Source organism: Octopus sinensis, linkage group LG19, assembly GCF_006345805.1.
Source record: "Octopus sinensis linkage group LG19, ASM634580v1, whole genome shotgun sequence".
Classification (NCBI taxonomy): Eukaryota; Metazoa; Mollusca; class Cephalopoda; order Octopoda; family Octopodidae; genus Octopus; species Octopus sinensis.
In genome coordinates this window covers 48629754-48648213 of record NC_043015.1, presented here as the reverse complement: position 1 = coordinate 48648213, position 18460 = coordinate 48629754, and the positions used below count along the sequence as shown (strand labels likewise).

The following is an 18460-nucleotide window of genomic DNA, read 5'->3' as shown; positions in this document are numbered from 1 at the left end:
AGCCTCGCCTGGCCCCTGTGCCGGTGGCACGTAAAAAGCACCATCCAATTGTGGCCGTTGCCAGCCTCGCCTGGTCCCCATGCCGGTGGCACATAAAAAGCACCATCCGACCGTGGCCGTTTGCCAGCTCCGTCTGGCACCTGTGCTGGTGGCACGTAAAAAGCACCCACTACACTCACGGAGTGGTTGGCGTCAGGAAGGGCATCCAGCCGTAGAAACATTGCCAGATCAGACTGGGCCTGGTGCAGCCCTCTGGCTTCCCAGACCCCAGTTGAACCGTCCAACCCATGCTAGCTTGGAAAGCAGATGCTAAATGATGATGATGATGATGACAGAGAGAGCTGTCTTCTGAAGAAAAAAACTAACAGATTATTTCACTGTTAAAGAACACACAATTCCAGAAGTGACAAAGCAACAATTTCAGTATGAAGATGAATTGGAGGTGAGAATGGAGAGAGAGAAGTATTAACTACTGAGGCGTTAAGCAAATATTCCATGCCTTTCATAGGATAAAAAGGAGAAAGAAAAAATCAAGTACATCTCAGATGACAGATAGTTAACCCATGTCCAATCTGTGGGATGGTTGGTGTTAGGAAGGGCATTCAGCCGTAAAAACCATGCCAAAACAGACACAGTAACCTGGTGTAGTCTTCTACCTGGCCGGCTCCTGTCAAACCGTCCAACCCATGCCAGCATGGAAGGTGGACATTAAACAACTATGATGATGTGTGTGTGTTCGTTTTTACATTCAGTTATAAAAAGAACAATTTTACTTTAATCTGATGGGTTACTCTATACTTCTATAGAGTACAAATTTATTATTCTTAAACAAGATTTGTAGTTATGATACTTGTGCCGGTGGCACATAAAAAGCACCATCCGAACGTGGCCGATGCCAGCGCCGCCTCGACTGGCTTCTGTGCTGGTGGCACGTTAAAAGCACCAACCGATTGTGGCTGATGCCAGACTCCCCTGGCACGTAAAAAGCACCCACTACACTCGCGGAGTGGTGGCGTTAGGAAGGGCATCCAGCTGTAGAAACACAGCCAGATCAGACTGGAGCCTGGTGCAGCCTCCTGGCTTCCCAGACCCCAGTTGAACCGTCCAACCCGTGCTAGCGCGGAAAACGGACGTTAAATGATGATGATGATGAAGAATATTAGTGATTTCAAAGTGTTGGCCACTTAAGCCATTGTTGGGCTGTGATGATGGCTAAACTGACCGAAACTTTGAAGTCACTGTCAATAATATCATTCTTTAACCCTTTTGATAGCAACCTGCCTGAGGCTGCCCCAAGTTCTATGACATAAAACTTCAAGTGGTCTAAATTATAATCTGCCATCAAAATTTGATGCTAAATTATTCCAGACTCCAGCATAATAACTACAAAGTTATTTTACTAAATTCTTCATTATTTAAAAATTAATTGAAACAAAGTCAGCATATGGTAACAGAAATATGGTAACAAACAGGTTAAGAATATTATATACCTATTTCTTTACTACCCACAAGGGGCTAAGCACAGAAGGGACAAACAAGGACAGACAAACGGATTAAGTCGATTATATCGACCCCAGTGCATAACTGGTACTTATTTAATCGACCCCGAAAGGATGAAAGGCAAAGTCGACCTCGGTAGAATTTGAACTCAGAACGTAGCGGCAGACGAAATATGGCTACGCATTTCGCCCAGCATGCTAACGATTCTGCCAACTCACTGCCTTAAGAATATTATATACCAAATGCTTATGTACACACATGCAGAATTAAATCTGACTTAAATCTAAAAGAAATAAAATGCAAAACAACCTTATATATCTTGCCATCAATGGAATATTCCTCTTCAATGCCAGCTTCGTCCCCTTGAAGAACTGAAAAATAAATATATCCATATTAAAAATGTTAACATCTCATCATATAGAAGAATGTAATAGAGGCCTCAACTCATAACTGAAATAAATATTTCTAATCTATGATATTAAGTTTGGGGATTTTATTTTGAAATTTGGATTATTTGGCATTGCTGGTCACAGATCAACAAACTAACCATAACTTCACTGATGCTATGATTAGGAAGTGTCACCAGCTTTTCAATTGTCTGCCAATATACATCAGAGAAACATATATACGTACATATATACAAATCTACATACATAAATGCTGGCACTCTGTCAGTTATGAATATGAAGATTCCAGTTGATTCAACCCATGGAACAGCTTGCTTGTGAAATTAATGTGCAAATGGCTGAGTGCACCACAGACACACATGCTCTTAACATAGTTCTCAGGGAGATTCGGTATGACAGAGAATGTGACAAGGCCAGCCCTTAGAATAAGAGGTACTACTTATTTTTGCCAGCTGAGTGGACTGGGCCAACATGAAATAAAGTATCTTGCTCAAGGACAAAATGTGGCACTGGGAATCGAACTTATGACCTTACGATTGCAAGCCGAGCACCCTAACCACTAACCCACGTGCCTTCACTTACATAAATGTACACCTGATCACACAGATACACACACACACACACACACACACACATGATGACTGATTTCCCATTCTTGAGTATAGCCATTATCATCATCATCATTTAACGTATGCTGTCCATGCTGGCATGGGTTGGATGGTTTGACTAGGTTGGCACACTGGAAGGCTGCACCAGGTTCCAGTCTGATTTGGCATGGTTTTCTGCAGCTGGGTGCCCTTCCTAACACCAACCACTCCGAGATCGTAATGGGTGATTTAACATGCCACTGGTATGGGTACCATTTGTGTGACGCCGGTATCTGCCACAACTGATTTTGCTCAGCTTGATGGGTTCTTCTCAAGCACAACATGCCAAAGGCCTTGGTCATTGCCTGCATGAGGCCCAATGCTTGAAAGGAACTCAGCTACTTTGCTTCTGTGATTTTTTATGTGCCACCAGCATGGGTGGGTGCACTTGGCTTGGTGGGTCCTCTTAAGCAGAACACATCACCAAAGGTCTTGGTCACTAGTCATTGCCCCTGTGAGGTTCAAAGTTCGAGGTTCATGCTTCACCATCTCATCCCATGTCTTCCTGGGTCTACTGCTACCAGAGGTTCTCCCCACAGTTAGAGATCAGCACTTCTTTACATAGCTGTCCTCATCCATCGCTTGAACTATTTCAGAATTGGCCTCCTGTGCAAGCAGCATGGGCCTAACTTTTGAGGTCTTCAAGCAACCTACACTCTTTGGTGCAGATGTTACATACAGGATTGCTCCCTAACAATAGGAACTACTTGATGGTCACCATGCACTTTCTTGTGGAGGTGAGTGGCTTAGTGGTAAGGTCGTTGGACTCACAATCGTAAGACTGTGGTTTTGATTCTTGGACCAGACAATGTGTTGTGTCCTTGAGCAAAACACTTCATTATTTACATTATTTACATTTGACGGATATTTGTCCTCATCTTGTTTGTTGCTAACACAATGTTTTGGCTGATATACCCTCCAGCCTTCATCAGTCAAATGTAAACAACGTACATAATTCCTCATCACTTAAATATAGAACTTCATTTCATGTTGCTCCAGTCCACTCGGCTGGCAAAAATAAGTAATCTTGTGATGGACCAGCTCGCTGCCTTCTTTCTTCTACCTTGCCCAACAAGCTGCAGTTTCTTCTCAATCCTTTTCCAAGATCTTAGCATTCTTCAGCTCTGTGGCCTGCCAGATCCTGTTAAACCTATTTAACTTAAGCCAGCATCGTAAATGGACCTAAATGACGATGACACTGATGCACCATCTTCCACAAATATTAAAACTAAACACCAGTTGAGGCAAGTGAAATCGAAGTCGAAATCAAACTCGGTGACTGGCATCCTTTGCTAGTTGAGCACTAAGAGTACCATACGAGTGAGATCGTTGCCAGAGCAACAAGCTGGCCTTCGTTCCGATGGCACGTTTAAGCACACCATTCGAGCGTGATTGTTACCGCGTCGCCTTACTAGCACTTGTGCTGGTGGCATGTGAAACATTCAAGAGAGGTCTTCGCCAGTACCACTGGACTGGCTCTTGTGCAGGTGGCACGTAAAAAGCACCATTTGGGCGTGGCCATTGCCAGTACCACCAAACTGGCCCTCGTGCCGGTGGCACGTAAAAGCACCCACTACACTCTTGGAGTGGTTGGCATTAGGAAGGGCATCCAGCTGTAGAAACTCTGCCAGATCAGATTGGAGTTTGGTTCGCCAGACCTCAGTCAAATCGTCCAACCCATGCTAGCATGGAAAGCGGACGTTAAATGATGATGATGAAAGTAGCTTTTGAATCTGGGAAATCTAGAACTAAATAAAAATAAAACAATGAAAGAGAATTCCGTACCTTTTTTACTTTGATCTGCAACTGACTTCACACGATTCATGGTTTTTCCCACAGTCTTTCCAATAAACTTCTTAATTTTTGTGCTACAAAGGAATTCCAAAATTATAAAGAAACACTTATATTAAGTGACATAGTATTCTGGAAATCTTTCAATTTCAAATTTCTTTTTTTCATACAGCACCAGACCACCAACACCACCATCACTGCCAGCACAGCTACAACTATCATCACCATCACTGCCACTATTAACCTCACCACAACAACAAGTACCACTGGCATTTAGTTATACAACATTCAGGTGTATAACAATGTGTCAATAATATATATATATATAATCTTTGTACATGTGATATTTTGTTGTTTTCCCTCCATATCTACGTGAATTATTTTTGAGTAAGCACTTTCAGGGAAGTTCTTCTTAAAGTAGTAGAAATGGCTAAAGAAAATTTTTTTGGCTGCTATTTCTAAAAATTTCAGTATGTGGCAAAGTAAATTATTTTACTGAGTCCTTAATTATATAAAGTAATATATATATATAACATATGAATAATTATTGATATATATGAATTTGGACTGGCTTCTGTGCAGATGGCACGTAAAAAGCACCATTTGGGCGTGGACGTTGCCAGTACCACCAAACTGGCTCCTGTGCAGGTGGCACGTAAAAAGCACCATTTGGGCATGTAAGTTGCCAGTACCACCAAACTGGCCTTCGTGCCGGTGACACGTAAAAGCACCCACTACACTCTCGGAGTGGTTGGCATTAGGAAGGGCATCCAGCTGTAGAAACTCTGCCAGATCAGATTGGAGTCTGGTTCGCCAGACCTCAGTCAAATCGTCCAACCCATGCTAGCATGGAAAGCGGACGTTAAATGATGATGATGATGATGAATTAATTATTGAAAGTAATTCAATTTAATAGTTTTAATTTGAATCTTTTATTCCTGTGGCACTGCAATTGATCTTCCCTAATTATTATAATATATATATATATATATATATATATATATATATATACAGGGATTGAACAAACTAATGGAAACACCTAGCAACATAATTTTGAAATATCCATAAAACCATCAAAAGCTTGTTTATTTTGTGATTTTTGATTTATTATTATTGTTGCTTAATATGTTTTGCTAAAATTGCTGTTTCTTTTCAGATATTATCAGAAAAAAGTAATTAAAATTCATTAAAATAACAGATCTATTGGACATTCAAAGAGGTCAAATTGTTGGTGCTTGTATAGCAAGCACTAGCATAACGGAAACAGCTGAAGTGTTTGTTGTATCAAGAAGTACTGTCTCGAAAGTAATTACAGCCTTTGAAAAAGAGGGAAAAATCTTGTCGAAACAAAACTCCGGAAGAAAACCAAAACTTTCAGATAGGGAAATTGTTACGCAAATTGTTAGAAAGGACCACAAAAGTACATCTCCCCAAATTACTGCAGAGATTAATGACCACCTTGAGAATTTAGTTTCCATAAAAACTGTTTGCCGGGAGCTGCACAAAGCCAGATTGCATGAGAGGGCTGCAATCAGAAAACCACTACCTTCAAAAACAAACGTTGCAAAGCATTTAGAGTGGAATAAAAACCTACGAAATTGGTCCCTAGAGCAGTGAAAGAATGTTATTTTCTTGGATTAGTTATCCTTTACCTTATCTCCGATCACTGGCCAAGTATATGTTGTATGGAGACAGCCAAAAGAAGCATTTGACCCAGACTACTTTCTTCCAACTGTTAAACATGGAGGAGGATCTGTGATGATTTGGTGGGGGGTTTATATCTTGGAAATCCACCAGCCTAATGGTTTCCCTTCATGGCAGAATTTATACTCAGAACATAAAGACAGATGAAATACTGCTTAGCATTTTACCTGGCATGCTAATGATTCTACCATCTCACCGCCTTATACTTATTTATACAATATCATTAACCATAGTGTGAAGATGCATGGCCTGGTGGTTGAAGTGTTGCACTTAGAATTGCATGGTCATGGTTCTGATTTCAAATCCAAGTGGTGCATTGTGTTCTTGAGTAAAACACTTTCTTGTTGCCCCAGTCCACTCAATGGGCAGAATTAAGACAAATTGGCATTCCGTTCAAGGGGAATGCTGGTCTGCCTACCTACACAGTTTATTTGCACCATTTGAAAACTACACCAATGTGAGGAAGTGTATTGTGACCAGTGGTGTATAACAACATCTCATAGTCTGGTCCATACAGTGATATACCAGTTAAATACAGTATACTCACGCCTTGCTCTTGGTCCCATGTTGGTCAGATAAGCTTCGGCTATTTTCTGATTTGCATTCGTCTTCTTCTGAACCTTCAGTTTTACGATCCTCACCTTCACTAAAAGTGAAGAAAAAATCTATTTCAGATTTATTAAGAAACCTTTGTCTGAAATAAACTAAGAGACGTAACAGGAACTAGATTATCTAATTTGAATAAAAATGATATTGTATAGATTACTCTATAAAATATAATATTTATTTATTCATATTGTTTTGAATAAATCAAGCATTATTTCATAGCTTTGAGATTTCAATGATGTGACGGTTTATTTTTAGAATCACATTGTTGGGTAGGTATGCGAGGCTCAATATGGCCAATCTGAACATAAAACAGTTAGAATATTTAGGTTGGATAGGCTGGCGAGATGGCAGAATTGTTAGCATGTTGGGAGAAATGCTTAACAGTATTTCGTCTGCCAATATGTTCTGAGTTCAAATTCCGCCGAGGTTGACTTTGCCTTTCATCCTTTCGGGGTCGATTAAAGAAGTACCAGTTATGCACTGGGGTCGATGTAATCGACTTAATCCCTTTGTCTGTCCTTGTTTGTCCCCTCTATGTTTATCCCCCTGTGGGCAATAAAGAAATAAATATTTGGGTTGGATATGACCAGTTTAAATGCTAAAGTGTTAAACTAAACAACAGTGCAATTGTAGGAAATGTATTGCCTCTTGGAAGAAATCCCTAATAAGCTGTTTGAAAGTCAGCATTGAGAAACTGGTCATACATTTCAGGAATGACTTACCTGAAGCCTCATTGATTAGTTTGATAATGCCTTATACCTTCTCCCAACACATATATTTCCTTTGTAGATTAAAAGGGTGGCAAACTGGCATGTTGGACAAAATGCTTAGGCAGGCTTTCTTCTGGCTCTCTATATTTTGAGTTCAAATCTTGCCAGAGTTAATTTCCCCTTTCATCCTTTCGAGGGTTGATAAAGTAAAGTACCAGTTAAGTACTGGGGTTGGTGTAATAAAATTTCCTCCTCCTGTTGAAAATCGCTGGCACTGAGCCCTGCAACAAACTGGCATCCTGTTCAGGGAGAATATTATGATCATGGTTACATACATGCCATGGAAATTGCGTAACTAGCCTTGTGAGTCTTAGGACTTGAATCTTATGAGTCCTAGGCCTTATGAGTCTTATCCCAATACATATATTTCATCTGGTTCCTAGATATAAACTGGCCAGCCACATACTCTTTTACTTGTTTCAGTCATTTGACTGTGGCCATGCTGGAGCACCACCTTTAATCGAGCAACTCGACCCCGGGACTTATTCTTTGTAAGCCCAGTACTTATTTTGCTGAACCGCTAAGTGACGGGGACATAAACACACCAGCATCGGTTGTCAAGCAATGCTAGGGGTACAAACACAGACACACAAACATGCACACACACACACACACATATATATATATATATATACATATATACGACGGGCTTCTTTCAGTTTCCGTCTACCAAATCCACTCACAAGGCTTTGGTCGGCCCGAGGCTATAGTAGAAGACACTTGCCCAAGGTGCCACGTAGTGGGACTGAACCCGGGACTATGTGGTTGGTAAACAAGCTACTTAGCACACAGACCTATTAATCAGAAAAACCAAATCAACTTCATAAACTGGATAGACACATAATTGTGAATGTTGAGTTTTTCCTTGGTGAACAATGCACCACCTAAGAGACTAATGACTAGTGACTAGACCAAGGGAGGGTGAGAGAGAGAGAGAGACGAGACTACTTCAAGAAGGAAGAGAGGGAAGCTTGAGGAGCCAACAAGTTGTCAGTTCAGAGAGATACTAGTTGGCACATGTGACAAGAGGGAGGAGCAGTCAGAGACATATACCAGGGAACAACTCAGTTTTTATGGAACAACTTGCTGAGGGTTGCAGACTAGATCTGTAGCTGGTGCCTTACCTGTTTCCAAACAAGGCAACATTTTCCCATATTCAAACATTTTGCAGAATATTGGAAATGAATGACACTGTTTCTCTGACAGTGATACTCATTTATAACTACCACATGACGTCAAGACAAGGAGACACAAACATATATACACTCACATGTACATCATCATCATTCAACATCCGTTGTCCATGCTGGCATGGGTCGGACAGTCCTGACTGAGCTGGCATGCTGGAAGGCTGAAGCAGACTCCAGTCTGATTTGGTATGGTTTTCTGCAGCCAGATGCCCTTCTTAATGCCAACCACTCCGAGAGTGTAATAGGTGCTTTTATCTACCACCAGCACGGGTGCTATTTGTGTGACACTGGGGTGCATATTGGTGCCATTTGCATGAGACCGGCGTGCATTTACATGCTACCAGCACAGGTGCTATTTGTATGACACCAGGGTGCGTTTACGTTCCACCAGCATGGGTGCCAATTTGTGTGACACCAGTATCTGCCACAACTGCGATTTTGCTTGGCTTGATGGGTCTTTTCCTCAAGCATGACATAATGCCAAAGGTCTTGGTCATTGCCTCCATGAGACCCAATGGGTTTCTTCTTTCAGTTTCTGTCTACCAAATCCACTCACACAGCTTTGGTCAGTCTGGTGCTATAGTAAAAGGACACTTGACCGAGGTGCTATACAATGGGACTGAACCCCAAACCATGTGGTTGGAAAACAAGCTTCTTAACTACACAGCCATACTTGTGCCAGGCAGTACAAATCAATATTTTAAAGAAATATCACAACAAATATTCTGTTTTAATCACAGCAAAAAATGAAGAGAGGAAACAAAAAAGATTAAATTAATATTGAAGCATAATATCATATATATATATATATATATACCCTAAATATTCATGTGTTCTTTGAATTATGTGTAAATCAAGTGGGTTTATACACCGAGGTAATTCATCTTCAGCCACACTTAGAGGGACTTTTTGTCCCGTATCAAGATTAGTTATGTAGACAGATTCCAAAATTTCCTGAAACAGAGAAATGTAAACAAAAGTTATTTCAAACGCAAAAAAAAAAATCAACAACAACAAAAATTATGAAATGATAATCACAACAGACCAAGGAGTAATTTTATCTATTTACATTTATATGTATATATTATTATTTTTATATTATGTATATATTATTATTTTTATTATATATATAGTTCATATTTGAATTTTTTGCACTTCAATTTTTCTCTGTTTTTCACTCATTCTAAAAGTTGGTGGACATATAGCAGTACGTAAAACCAAATCAGAAAATCTCTAGTGAGACTTTTTATCGATGTACACACATTTGTGTGTTGAGGGTGCTGGGGTAGTCTCTGTCTCCAAAAGCAGGAGCTGAAGTCTGATCAGGGGCCACCAACTGAGGTAGGTGACAAAACTCTCACACAATAACATGAGTTTTGTTGAGTCAGATGTCATGACTCTGGGCCAGATGTTTCTATCCTCTTCAGTGTTCATCCTTGCTACATTACTCATCGTCTCTTTTGAGCCAGTTGTAATGGCTTGCTTTGTCAGTGGCATCTGACAATTTTTCTGGTAACATCTTTTCTCCCCTTTGCAGCTAGCCTAGTCTAAGGCACCTGAGGCATTGAGTTCTGTTTCCAACAAAGCAGCTCTGTATGTGTTTTAGCTCCTTCCACCTTGACACCAAAGCTGTCCAGGGCCACCAACTGACGTAGGTGACAAAACTCCTACACGAGTGTAGTATGCTTTGCTAATTGTTTGGCCATGTCTGCAGGATGAGTGCCAGAAGATTATCATACCAACTTTTTTGGTGGAAGCAACCCATGCACTGCAGAATTCAAAGACATGGGGTGAAACAGATTGGGGAAGACCTGAAGTTGCAGTGCCTTGGTCTCAGACATGCTAAGGTCAGTGCCGTAGATTGGAAAGTGTGGAATAACATCATCACTAGAGTCCATCTAGGCTGTATGGTAGAACAGGATTAGGTGAGTCATAGGGCTGTGCTGATCTCCAGTGTTAGCTTCGGAATGGTTTCTACTACTGGATGCCCTTCCTAATGCCAACCATTTTACAGTGTGTACTAAATGCTTTTATTGTGATAGCAGCACAAGCAAGGTCACCTAGTAAGTTGCAAGACAGGAAAAGAACATGAAAAAGTTCACTCAACTAAATAGAAAGGGAGTATCTGAGGAGAAGGTGGTAGCTTTATGCAAAATATTAAGAGGCTAAAGTATGATAGAGGGATATGCACAGGTATCATGCTGTAGAGGAGATACATGGCCACCCATAGATATATATGGGTGGGAGTAGGTGGAGTAGTTCAAATTCCACCAAGGTCGACTTTGCCTTTCATTCTTTCGGGGTCGATAAATTAAGTACCAGTTACGCACTGGGGTTGATCTAATCGACTTAATTCCTTTGTCTGTCCTTGTTTGTCCCCTTTATGTTTAGCCCCCTTGTGGGCAATAAAGAAATAAGAAGAGTGATGGTGATGGGGTACCACAGCAAGTTCTCAAGATGCAAGAAGGTGAGCATAAGAAAGGATATAGATTGTGGATTAGGGTAAAAGAAATACTCTAGAGAACTTTAAAAAACAACCTTTAAAAATAACAAAATATCACATAAAAATGCAAACAAACAAACCTGATCTGTGAGGGAACGGCCGGAATTTGAACGTGGTCTTAACATTTGACTGTAATCACTGGGCAGGCTGTTACTTTTTGGAAAATCTTGCAAAGACTTTTGCCTTAGTAAAACACCATCACTTTCTAAAGAAGATAATGTATTTTGTTCCATGATAGGAGATACCGAATCTTGATCTGAGTTCACAGCACCACTTTCAGCTTCCTAGTGGCAGTTGAAATATAAAGAAGAAGGAAAAAAAAGTGTATAAATTCATTATAAAAAATGCAAAACAGTTTCATTAATTACCACTGTTGTATAATTAATAAAATCTTCATGAAAATTATTGTTATATTTCGGAATGGTCATTTTGCCAGTTTAGCCAATAAAAACACACGCACTATATATCTGGTGTTATTTTGCTTCAGTGTTATTTATTTTTTACATTAATCTTAATCTTATTTCGGCCAGAGTTCTTTCGTCACACTCCTGTGACCGCATCAGTGGTCCTTCGTTTTCTTCTTTCTTATTTGTGTCTCTCCTTACTAACCGTCAGCCATTTTGTATTTTGATTAAATGTTTTTGGAAAATGTAAATTTTTGAAAATGTATTTGTTTGTATGAAAATGTGATCCTTGTAAATGTTAAGACCAAGGACACCTTTTGGATGATATATCGACAGTTACCTGTAATCAATTAGAGCAGAAAAGAGATATTTAATAAGTTTCTGTTGTAAACAGAAAAGAGGTTCGCAAGCAGAGTTTAGTGTCCAAAGAAGGAAAAGGTACGCATAAGTGGGCTGGTTACGCCCCTGGCATAGGCCACAAGGTTATGGTCTCATTTGGCTTGCCGGGTCTTCTCAAACACAGCATATTTCCAAAAGTCTCGGTCACTAGTCATTTCCTTGGAGAAGCCTAAAGTTCAAAGGTCATGCTTCACCACTTCATCCCAGGTCTTCCTGGGTCTACCTCTTCCACAGGTTCCCTCAACCTCTAGGGTGTGGCACTTTTTCACACAGCTATCCTCATCCATTCTCGCCATATGACCATACCAGCGCAGTCGTCAGGAAATTGAAAGAACATAGTAGGAGTGGCTGTGTGGTAAGTAGCTTGCTTACAAACCTCATGGTTCCAGGTTCAGTCCCACTGTGTGGCACCTTGGGCAAGTGTCTTCTACTATCACCTCGGGCTGACCAAAGCCTTGTGAGTGGATTTGGTAGACGGAAAATGAAAAAAGCCCATCGTATATATGTATATATATATATGTATATATATATGTATATGTATGTGTGTGTATATGTTTGTGTGTCTGCGTTTGATCCCCCAACATCGCTTGACAACCGATGCCGGTGTGTTTACATCCCCATAACTTAGCGGTTCGGCAAAAGAGACCGATAGAATATGTACTCGGCTTACAAAGAATAAGTCCTGCAGTCGATTTGCTCGACTAAAGGTGGTGCTCCAGCATGGCCACCATCAAATGACCGAAACAAGTAAAGGAGTAAAAGAGAACTAATACAATCTTCCTTCGTCATTCGACTTTTTTGGCTGATAGATCAGCCCTGTCATCTAAATGTTGATTATTCATGCATTATGTTGTTTATTTTTATAATGACACTGTAGGTTAAGTGTGAGAGGTCAGATATGGCCAGTTTAAATGCTATTGGGTTAATGTTCTCTTCAAATTTGTAACAATTCGTAGTTAAGAGGAAACAAATTGAGGTATGTATTTTGGAAAGGAACGATTTGGAATGGAGCCTATAAAGAATTATATACAGAATGGAAGACAGAAGAATCCTGTTGATGAAGGAAATGAAGCTTAGTGTAGTACATAGAAAAAGAAGGTTCACAAAACAGATTGAAATGTGGACAATGGAGAAACAACAAGATGGCACATTGTGAAAATGAGTAAGTGGTAGTTGTTTAGCCCTAGGATAGCCTTGATTGAGCCAACCTATGATCAAAGCATTTCCAATAGTAACATTTTATAGATCCAGAACGTATAAACCAACGTATCCTCCATTTTATGAGACAACAGGGTGTGATTTGAAAATTTGGTTGTTAATTCTAGCAGGTTGAATGACAATGTATATAGACTGTTACTTAAAAATATTAGTTAAGTAAAATTTGAATATCAAGTATATGGTTATATTTTGGACTTAGTTTACTAAACAAACAAAAAAAAAATGAAAATAACCAAAGGAGAGACAGAATTTAGGAATTTGTTTTCTAGAAACAGCATCAAGATCATCCACTTAAACCTTGCATCCACATTTTCCCAAGGAAGAAAATCTGAGAGAGGATGTAAGGTCCTTTGTGAGCCGCTCTCCGGCTATCTATCTGCGGCTTTATATAGCTATGGTAAGACCTCACCTGGAATTTGCATCACCGGTCTGGAACCCCTATCTTGCCCAGGATATTAATCGTCTGGAAGCCGTTCAGTGATGTGCAAACAAAAGAATACCCTCCATCAGGCATTTGCCATATTCTGAACGCCTTACTTCCCTGGGCATGGATACATTGAAACTCCGACGTCTGGCAGCTGACTTGGTAGACACCCATAAAATTTTCAACCATCTTACAAACAATAACTCTGAGCACCTTTTCAAACTCCACTCGTCTAACACACGTGAACATATTTACAAAGTCAGAAAACAGCACAGCTCCCATGACTTTAGGAAACATTTTTTTCACGCTGAGAGTTGCTGAAGCATGGAACAAACTGCCGGCATCAGTTGTTAGTTGTCAGAGCACTGCATCCTTCAAAACTTCCATGCTTTCTGAGATTCGCCAACACTACACCTGATCTTCTCCCCTCCATACATACACAAGCATGTATCTGACTCATACATTGTTCGCTTTCCAGACATTTGTACATTACTGCATACACTTTATACACACTTTCTGACACTGTATACAATAATTTCATTATTATTTTTTTTTTAAATTGTCTTCTTTGCCAAATGGCGATGGAACATTTACAAAATGTCTTGATATCATCTTAGATATTCTAAAGCTAATGCTGCATTAAACAGTTTCTTTGGCATAATTTCTAATTTTATGAGATAAAATATATTTATTCTTCTCTCTATATTAGTAAAGTTGCTAAAGATGGCAATCCAATGAGGGTTCTGACTATTAGCCAAAGCATAAACTAGTATGTATCATTTCAACAATTACCATGTAGAAAAAAAAACACCAATAGAGTGTCTTTTATAATATTCTCTTTCTCTTTCTCTCTTTTTACTTGTTTCAGTCATTTTGACTGCGGCCATGCTGGAGCACTGCCTTTAATCGAGCAACTCGACCCCGGGACTTATTCTTTGTAAGCCCAGTACTTATTCTATCGGTCTCTTTTTGCCAAACCACTAAGTGACACGGACATAAACACACCAGCATTGGTTGTCAAGCAATGCTAGGGGGACAAACACAGACACACAAACATACACACACATATATATCCATATATACGACAGGCTTCTTTCAGTTACCGTCTACCAAATCCACTCACAAGGCTTTGGTCGGCCCGAGGCTATAGTAGAAGACACTTGCCCAAGGTGTCACGCAGTGGGACTGAACCCAGAACCATGTGGTTGGTAAACAAGCTACTTACCACATAGCCACTCCTGCGCCTATAGATAGAAACTTTGTGATATCCATGGATATTTCGTTAGCTTGCAGCGGTATTCCTTATTCATTTATGGATGTAGATTAGGGAAAAATTGGCCCTAATAACTGATGTGCCCTCGATATGCTATAGAAAGACAAAATCTTCAGTGGTACGGCAGCAACACGGTGGCTATATAGAATTCACCAACAATCAATAAAAACATCTACAAGCCATGATTAATTGTTAGATGAATGGAAATACAACACAGACAATAAGAGATTCATTATTTTTGACAAGGCAGAAAACATTTTCTGAAATGATTCCAGTTGAAAGAACACTAACCTCGGCATTTATTATTCTACTTCCTTCTAAGGCACTTTGTAAATCAAGAGAATGTTGAAGTTCTTTGGTTAAACATTCCACAGTAGATACTGGTGTTAACAACTCCGCAGGAGAAACACAATACATGGACAAGTTTTCCTGCAAATTCAAAAGCAGACAAGAATTCTCGATAAGATAGTGATTATCAAAATACAATAATAAGAAAGAAAGAATAATTCTTTATTTTCATATCATGTTATCTATGGCATAATTTAGACAGATTTGATAACGCAGATCCCTTCATATTTAAGTCACCTTCAACTTAACAATAACAACAACAACAACAAAAATAAAATAATGATGATGATGATGATGATGATAATCCTTTCTACTGTAAGCTCAAGGCTAGAAATTTGTGGGAAGGGATTAAGTCAATTACACTTATCCCAGTGCATAGCTGGTACTTATTTAATCGACCCTGACAGAATGAAAGGCATGGTTGACCTTGGCGGAATTTGAACTCAGAACACAGCGGCAGACGGAATACCTACTTCTTTACTACCCACAAGGGGCTAAACACAGAGAGGACAAACAAAGACAGACAAACAGATTAAGTCGATCATATCGACCCCAGTACATAACTGGTACTTAATTTATCGACCCCGAAAGGATGAAAGGCAAAGTCGACCTCTGCGGAATTTGAACTCAGAACGTTAGCAGCAGACGAAATACCACTAAGCATTTCGCCTGGTGTGCTAACGATTCTGCCAGCTTGGTGTCTCCATGGTAATAATGCCCTGATACAGTATCAGGCAGTGACTTTCAGGGCTACAGATTTTAACTGATTGGAAGTGTTACCATGTACATGTTTTGTCTTGGTATAAAAGATGGGTTACAGCAAATATTCTGCTCAATACCACAGATTTGCTTGTCAATTGCTTGACCTTCACCAGTTGAGCATGTCCCTTGGTGGTTGACAATATGTGCGTCTCTGATCACGAGCAGAAGTAGTCAGGAAGCATCATAGCCATATGTTCAGAGGAATTCTTTCGAGTTCGGATAATTCACCTCTGGAAATATGGGTGTTTTGTCCAACATCCTTAAACAACCCTTATTCAGGGACCTTTTCAGCAGGATGACCTGAAGAAAATTCTAACTGGGCCCCACCTGCAAGGTCATGTGCTGTTTATCTTGATATGAGATCACCATGTCGTCCACATATGGTTGTGATGCATATGCCTAGTGCACCCTTATCAGACAGGTAGCCATGATGAGTATATTGGGCTTTGTATATTTGTACCCTAGTGTCACTTTGATGGCATGCACTGCTCTCTCAATAATAATAATCATCATCATCATTTAACGTCCGCTTTCCATGCTAGAATGGGTTGGACGATTATCAGACAGGAGTACCATGATGATATTGGGCTTTGTATATTTGTACCCTAGTGTCACTTTGATGGCATGCATGCTGCTCTCTCAATAATAATAATCATCATCATCATTTAACGTCCGCTTTCCATGCTAGAATGGGTTGGACGATTATCAGACAGGTAGCCATGATGAGTATATTGGGCTTTGTATATTTGTACCCTAGTGTCACTTTGATGGCATGCACTGCTCTCTCAATAATAATAATCATCATCATCATTTAACGTCCGCTTTCCATGCTAGAATGGGTTGGACGATTATCAGACAGGTAGCCATGATGAGTATATTGGGCTTTGTATATTTGTACCCTAGTGTCACTTTGATGGCATGCACTGCTCTCTCAATAATAATAATCATCATCATCATTTAACGTCCGCTTTCCATGCTAGAATGGGTTGGACGATTATCAGACAGGTAGCCATGATGAGTATATTGGGCTTTTGATATTTTTACCCTAGGTGTCACTTTTTGATGGCATGCGCTGCTCTCATCAATAATAATAATCATCATCATCATTTAACGTCCGCTTTCCATGCTAGAATGGGTTGAACGATTATCAGACAGGTAGCCATGATGAGTATATTGGGCTTTGTATATTTGTACCCAGTGTCACTTTGATGGCATCGCTGCCTCTCAATAATAATAATCATCATCATCATTTAACGTCCGCTTTCCATGCTAGAATGGGTTGGAACGATTATCAGACAACAGGTAGCCATGATGAATATATTGGGTGTTTGTATATTTGTACCCTAGTGTCACTTTGATGGCATGCACTGCTCTCTCAATCAATAATAATCATCATCATCATTTAACGTCCGCTTTCATGCTAGAATGGGTTGGACGATTATCAGACAGGTAGCCCCATGATAGTATATTGGGCTTTGTATATTTGTACCCTAGTTTCACTTTGATGGCAATGCGCTGCTCTCGCTTCAATAATAATATCATCATCATCATTTAACGTCCGCTTCCTCGCATGCTAGAATGGGTTGGACGATTATCAGACAGGTAGCCATGATGAGTATATTGGGCTTGTATATTTGTACCCTAGTGTCACTTTGATGGCAATGCACTGCTCTCTCAATAATAATAATCAATCATCATCATTTAACGTCCGCTTTCCATGCTAGAATGGGTTGGACGATTATAGACAGGTAGCCATGATGATATATTGGGCTTTGTATATTTGTAACCCTAGTTCACTTTGATGGCATGCGCTGCTCTCTCAATATAATATCATGATCATCATTGAACGTCCCTTTCCATCTAGATGGGTTGGACGATTATCAGACGGTAGCCATCTGAGTATATGGGCTTTGTATATTTGTACCCTAGTGTCACTTTGATGGCATGCACTGCTGCTGTGTTAATAAATAATCATCATCATCATTTAATGTCCTTTCCATGCTAGAATGGGTTGGACGATTATCAGACAGGTAGCCATGATGAGTATATTGGGCTTTGTATATTTGTACCCTAGTGTCACTTTGATGGCATGCGCTGCTCTCTCAATAATAATAATCATCATCATCATTTAACGTCCGCTTTCCATGCTAGCATGGGTTGGACGATTTGATTGAGGTCTGGCGAACCAGACTCCAATCTGATCTGGCAGAGTTTCTACAGCTGGATGCCCTTCCTAACGCCAACAATAATAACAACAACAACAATAACAAAAACAACAATATCCTCATTATCAGGAGCTGAAGTGAGACCTCAGGAAACTATGGAGATTCAGGCACATACAGGTGGTACCGATTATGGTTGGCAAACTGAGAGCAGTTTGCAAAAGATTGGATGCATGGCTTGAGAAGCTAAGAATTAGCATCAGAATGGAGCTGTTGCAAGAACAGCAAGGATTCTAAAGACTGAAAAAGGAATGACCCAAAGGATCTTTGGCCATTTGATATGGCTTGC

At 40.0% G+C, this 18460-nt stretch overlaps 1 protein-coding gene across 4 annotated transcripts in view; it reads right to left on the bottom strand.

Moving 5' to 3' along the window:
* Window positions 1-18460, bottom strand: part of LOC115222103 (WD repeat-containing protein 44) — a 94385-nt gene that overhangs the window by 36505 nt on the left and 39420 nt on the right. For 3 of the 4 annotated variants that reach the window (XR_003882682.2, XM_036511484.1, XM_029792220.2), the window contains exons 6-11: window positions 15131-15268; window positions 11202-11405; window positions 9436-9572; window positions 6597-6695; window positions 4340-4422; window positions 1810-1871 (exon numbers count right to left, since the gene is read on the bottom strand). Coding sequence is in view for 3 of the 4 variants with exons in the window: in XM_036511484.1 (XP_036367377.1) it covers window positions 1810-1871; window positions 4340-4422; window positions 6597-6695; window positions 9436-9572; window positions 11202-11405; window positions 15131-15268 (723 nt within the window). In the remaining variant the exon portion in view is untranslated. The remainder of the gene's footprint in view (window positions 1-1809; window positions 1872-4339; window positions 4423-6596; window positions 6696-9435; window positions 9573-11201; window positions 11406-15130; window positions 15269-18460) is intronic. The other variant, XM_029792221.2, reaches the window with a different exon arrangement.